The 6000-nt window shown below is 30.6% G+C and overlaps 1 protein-coding gene across 1 annotated transcript; it reads left to right on the top strand.

Moving 5' to 3' along the window:
• The first annotated feature begins 3215 nt into the window (after positions 1-3215).
• On the top strand, positions 3216-4810 carry LOC100776853 (uncharacterized). Its single transcript, XM_014770392.3, has 2 exons — positions 3216-3369; positions 3474-4810. Exon 2 carries the CDS (start codon positions 3839-3841, stop codon positions 4679-4681), a length of 843 nt encoding a protein of 280 aa, XP_014625878.1. The 5' UTR covers positions 3216-3369; positions 3474-3838; the 3' UTR covers positions 4682-4810.
• Positions 4811-6000: the final 1190 nt, after the last annotated feature.

Genomic DNA, 6000 nt, shown 5'->3' with positions numbered 1-6000 from the left:
AGTCGTTTACGCACGGGGAAAGTGTTAGCACCCCACGCGTCCTTCATGAAGACAACAACCTTTAATCGAGTGTGCTAAAAATAAAGTGACATTTTAATCATTTATCTTCCCTTGAAAACATGAGTTATGTTAGTTATATTTTTATTTATTTAGAAAAAAAAAGCAATTTTTTATTTTTAGGAGAAAAAAAGAATTTTATGTTTTTTTAGTTTTTTTAGGTCGACAAGAGGTTTGCCTTCGCTCCTACGTCTCATCAGGTGTAATGAGAAAATCAGACTTAAGTAATTCTTTGGATAGAAAACAACTTGTGTGTTGGGTTGATTTTTTTTTTTTTTTTGAAAGATTTGTTTTAATTGCATGACAAAGATTCGTTAAGACGTTGGACCTTAAAACAACGTTGAATTTTAAGAAAATAGTGGAGACAATCACTTAAGGCATTGGACCTTGAAGCGATCTCAAGTAATGTACAATTTTGTGGAAAAAAAGGAGAATTGAGTGATTATTGTTTGTGGAGAAAAAGGTAGAATCTCGAGTATACTTTGTAAAGTCAAGTAAGTCGGAGACCCAACATGGAGTGCACAGAATGTGAAAAAAAATTTTGGGTTTGCGGTAAACTTTGCGAAGTCAAGTAAGTTAGAGACCCAGCATGACATTTACAAAATTTACTCGCATGCCATTGAAACACCACCAAGCAAGTCAGGAACCCAGCATGGAGTGCACAAAATGTGAAAAAGATTTTAGGTTTGCAGTAAACTTTGTGAAGTCAAACAAGTCAGAGATCATGCATGACATTCGCTAAATTTACCCACACGTTTATTAAAACACCACTAAGCAAGTCAAAGACCCAACATGTAGTGCACGGAATGTAAGCGCGTACTAAAGAATACTAACATAGAATTTCAAAATGATTAACATAGTGTTAAGTAATCAATAGACGAAATATGCACAAATAAATCAAATGAGAATAGAAAGAGATAAAATAGCAGTGAGGAATACACTTAGTAATTAAGGGTGTAGGGTTAAAACATGGAAAAAATAAATAAGTGATGAAATATTTACAATACATTACGAGCTAACTAGATAATGATAAATACAAAATGAATAATAGAGCCAAACCGGAAAAAAAGGGAGTAAATAACAGTTTTTGCTTTATTTGGGCTATGCCCGAAAGGAGTGGGATGTGCATATAATGGAGGTGTGACTAGCGATATTTATTTTATGTACAATTATTATTTGAAAACAGGTCAAGTCCAAACTATATATGTGAAAAAGGTGGTGTTGATAAAAAAATTATTTTGTTTTTTTGTTTTTTATTATAAAGAAAGATAGGGAAAACATTTATAAAAAAATTCTAAGAGTCTCACCCGTGGCCAAGGATTCCCCCACGAGTTGCAACGAATCAAACATAAGACCAAACAAAATAGGATAAAGGAGAAAAGGAAAAGTGAAGGAAAGAAAAGGAAAAATAAAAAAAGAGAAAGAGATAGAAAGGGATGAGAAGGAAGGAATATGGGATATCTAGAGGCTCCTCCTTTTCTGGCTCTAGTGTCAAACGATGCAATGTAGTGAACTTCTTTTTTCTCCTCAAGATTTGTTACCTTTTCTAATTTTCTGTGTGTTTTTTTTGTTGTGTTTCTGTTTTTTCTGTTTAATTATGTTCATACCTTATTCGTTTATAGTATTCCTTTACCTCCATTCTCATTATTATTATTATTATTACTATTATTATTACTTTCCTTTTTTCATTTTTTTCTTATTTACGTTTGCTTTCTTTTCTTTTTTCTATTATTTTTTCCTTTTATTTCCGTTTTTGGTTTTGTTTTTACTTTCCCTTTTTTATTTTTCCCGTCTCTTTTTATTCTTTCTTTCCTTTTTTATTTTTTATTTTCTTTTTCTGTTCTTTCTTTCTTTTTTCTTTTCTTTTTCTTTTTTTCGTTTTTTTTTCCATTTTTTCATTTTTTGTTGCTTTTTTTTAATAATATGTCTGGACGAATTAGGGTCTGACAATCAGACCTCGCTTGAAAAAGAGAAGGACAAGGGTACTTGGACAGTGGAAGAATTGGCAGGGAATAGGAGGTGCTAGTGTTGAGAGGTATTTTTTTACCATCAGAGACTTTTTAGGGGTGCAGAAAACAAAATAGGGGGTGGAGGAAGTAATTCCTCTACATAATGTGGAGGGGACATGATGGTAATGGAGACTAGCAGACAATATCACTAAGTGATCTCTTCCAGGATGGACCTTCATGACATGCTGAAGCATAAATGGACCATAGAAATTATTTACTTCCCTCAAGGCAGACAATAGAAAATGGGTCATCATTACTTCCGACTCTATATCTTCTTTTAAATATTTTTTTTTAAATCTTGCTAATATTTTATTTAATAAGTATTAAATAAAAAACAATCATTCTATATTTTCATTTTTAACAAATAAGAGGATTATTGAAGAAATGTTGCAAGAAGATTTAAAATTATTGTTTTAGTTCTTTCAATTCTCTAAAAGTAGCGTGAGCAGAGTTGTTGACTGTCCTTAATTGTTGCAAAAGGTTGTCCTGGATTTTAAGGGTGTTTATTATGCATTAGTTGACATCTTGTCGGAAAAAAAATAAAAGTCATAACAGTGCTCAACTTGTGCTTGATTCCAGGAAAATATTTGCACACTTTTGAGGGGGGAGGAGTACTCTCTTGAGAGTTTTCTTGTTGCCAATTTTGGCATGATGATATTTTGTAACGTGTAACTGGATGAGTATTTGTAAAATTTATTTCGAATAACATTGATTTTGTAAGGAAGTGATTTATATTTAGATATTTTTATTCTAAAATTAAGTCAATAGATAGATTTAATATAAATTTTATATCTAATATAAAAATTACCTAAAAAATTGCTTCATTCAATTAATTTTAAACTCAGAATAATTTTTTTAACATAAAATCAAACATATAATTATGTAAATATTTACTTACAATTGTGTTAACCAATATTCAATATGATTTTAAATGATTCAACGTCAAATCAAACTTATAAATAGATAACTTATTTTATCAATGAATCTAACTTAATTAGTTAAGTGGAATGTATGAGTTGTTATATAATCTTCTATACTTATTTTTTATTTCTATAAATAAATAAAAATTGATAGCTTATTTTTGGTTGGAGATAAAGAAGAGAAAAAATCAAGATACTAAGTACATTATAGATTTCCCTCACTTAAATTTGTTTAAAAAGGTCTGATAGAGTGCCATCTGAGAGGTCAGATATGTTTGGCACATGCATTCAGCAAATTCAAGACTGTCTTTAAATGTTGGTGCAAAACAAACAGCTTTGCTACCTCCAAGAGAATCAATTGCGGATAACAATGATAACAAAAGGTCTGGTCAGCAAACAATAGTATAGCAGTTGCAGATTAGATTTCTCAGCAGTGTAAGCAAATTGAGCTTTCAACAATGACAATACCAAATCTCACCCATTTCAGGTAACGGTGAATAAGAAACAATTTGGTTTAATTTTGGAGCTGAAGTGATGATAAGAGTTTCTTTGTCGCATTGATGAGGTAAAACTTTCCCTCCTTAGCTACTACCTTTTTGGCATTTTGGCAACCATTTACAAATTGAGCATAAAGGAAAGAGCTGAAAGTGTGCCAACTTTTTTCCTTAAAGATTCCTTTGGTATCCCACCCTTCAAAATACCTTTGTAGTTTATGAGAGAAAAAAGTGCAGATTGAACAAAACTTGAGGTATTTGCCTGCAGTTTTTTCCCCATAGATCTAATCTAAGTATCTTCTTTCATCAGTTCTTGCATTTATTTTTGGCCTTGAGGCAGTAAGTATATTCTGAGTCAATGATCATGGATAAAGCAAGTAAGCATCAAATTTGTTCCAAGCTATGTTCCAATTTAAGCACTTTCCCATCTATCATTATGGTTCTTGTTCTGGTCTCATTTTATATTTTCTTTTCAATTCCTAAATCCTTCCCTTTCCTTCTTACAATACCAATTGCCCTTTTATCTACCATGTTTATTGTCACACTGACAAAGACAAAAGGGTTTCAAAATGAAAATCAATTCCAAGATGAGCAGCAGAAAGAGGAGCTGCACCCTTCGCTTGATGTCACTCACACTGAGGTAAATCAACAAAGTGAACCTGATGAGAATCATGAGCAGCAAGCTGAACCACATTCAGACTATTCATTTCCAACAGATAGTGAAAGCAGCAATTTCTCAATCATGGATGGAACTTTTGAGCTCAATGTTCAAGAGCATAGGCTACAAGAAGATTTGCAATCAGATTATTCACTTCCATCAGATAGTGAAAGCAGTGATGGCTCAATAATGGGGGGAAGTTTTGAGATGGATCACATTGGAAATCAAAATGAGGATATTATATCTGCTAGCTTGGATTCTGATGATGATTATGAGGAAGATGAGGATGAGGAAGAGGATAGCTTGATTGAAATCAACCTTCCAAGCAGCCACTTCTCTGACTTGATTGAAGATCCTAAGCAAAAATTGCAATCCAAGTTGTCAGATTCCATTTTCAAGCAGCAAGGCCTAATGGAGTTCTTAGCAGATATTAATGACATGATTGAGGATGAAAACTTGATTGAGATTGATATTTCCATGGGATCCATCAATAATCCAGATTTCAGATTGAAGCAGGAGTTGGCATATTTTCAAGATGAATGAGCTCTTAGTATTTTAACTCTTTTTCTTCTTGATGTTGAGGAAGATTTTGTGCTCACCTATATTAACTTGGCATTTTTATTCAATGGACTTGCTAGACGCAAGATTATGTTGTGTTCCTTATCATTTTGTCTCTTAAGTCCAAAGTAACTATGAGATGCTTTATTGAGTCTAATTTAGTGTATGTTAGGCAAAGTGCTATTGTTAAATAGTCTACACATAATAATATAGTAAAACTAAATAATTAAATAAAGGACTCGATATACAATAATATAACTATCTTAAAAAAAATATACAATAATATAACCAATAGGTTGAAAAATTAACAGGGCCCAAATCAGGATTTTTTTAAATTATGATAAAAAGTATTGACCAATTTTATCAATTTTTTAAAAAGGCTTAAATATTTTTTTTATCTCTAATAAATATTCGATTTTGCATTTGTTCCCTAATAAATTTTTATTTTGTGATGAATTTCTAATAAAATATTTTTATTTTTGATCCTTAACACTTATTTTTAGTCTCTAATAAATTAATAAATTTTGTATTTGTTCCATAATAAATATTTTTTATTTATTATTAATACATACTAAAACAAAATTTGTTTATTTATTAAAAAGCAAACATATTTTTTTAATTTATCAAGACTAAAACAAAATATCAAAAATAAAAAATAAAAATTTTATTTTATTAAGAATTCAACACAAAATAAAATTTTTTTAAAGAATAAACAAAAAATGTATTTATTAAGAATCAAAACATATTTAAGTGTTTTAGAGATCTAACTGACTATTTTCGGACAGATCTCTCATCTCAAATTAGGATTTGGGATGATCAAAAGAATCTAATACATATATTCGATGTCTCAAGAGTGAAAATGGATGATATATTTAATATTTTAAATGCCTTTAGCACGGCTTGGAATCCACAAAGGAGCTTTTCAAAGTGCTAGTCATGAATTTGTGTTAAGAAAATGGGATCTGGTGATTTTCATTGATATGAAATAGTGAATAAATACATAATCTTTTTTACTATCTTTCCATGATTATTGAGGAGAAAATATCAAAATAGAATCACAAATAAAAAAGGAGAAAATATACAGGAATTTGAATCAATTACAATTTAAATTCAAATCATATCTAATTCCTACAACTAATGGATTCTAACATCCCCTCTCAAGTTGGTGCATGGATGTCACACATTCCCAACTTGTCAAGAGAATTACTAAGGACCTTTAAATCTCCATGTAAAAAAGCATTTGTTACATCGAATTGAAGAAGTGACCAATCTTGATTTGCTTCTAGTGATAATATCACCCTCAC

This window comes from Glycine max, chromosome 18 (assembly GCF_000004515.6).
Source record: "Glycine max cultivar Williams 82 chromosome 18, Glycine_max_v4.0, whole genome shotgun sequence".
NCBI classification, from domain to species: domain Eukaryota; kingdom Viridiplantae; phylum Streptophyta; class Magnoliopsida; order Fabales; family Fabaceae; genus Glycine; species Glycine max.
Note: the sequence above shows the minus strand (reverse complement) of the source record. Positions and strands in the feature narration are given on the sequence as shown.

Bases quoted from the DNA above. Each gene is read 5' to 3' on its own strand.
- LOC100776853 (XM_014770392.3), top strand. From the start codon at position 3,839: ATGATCATGGATAAAGCAAGTAAGCATCAAATTTGTTCCAAGCTATGT.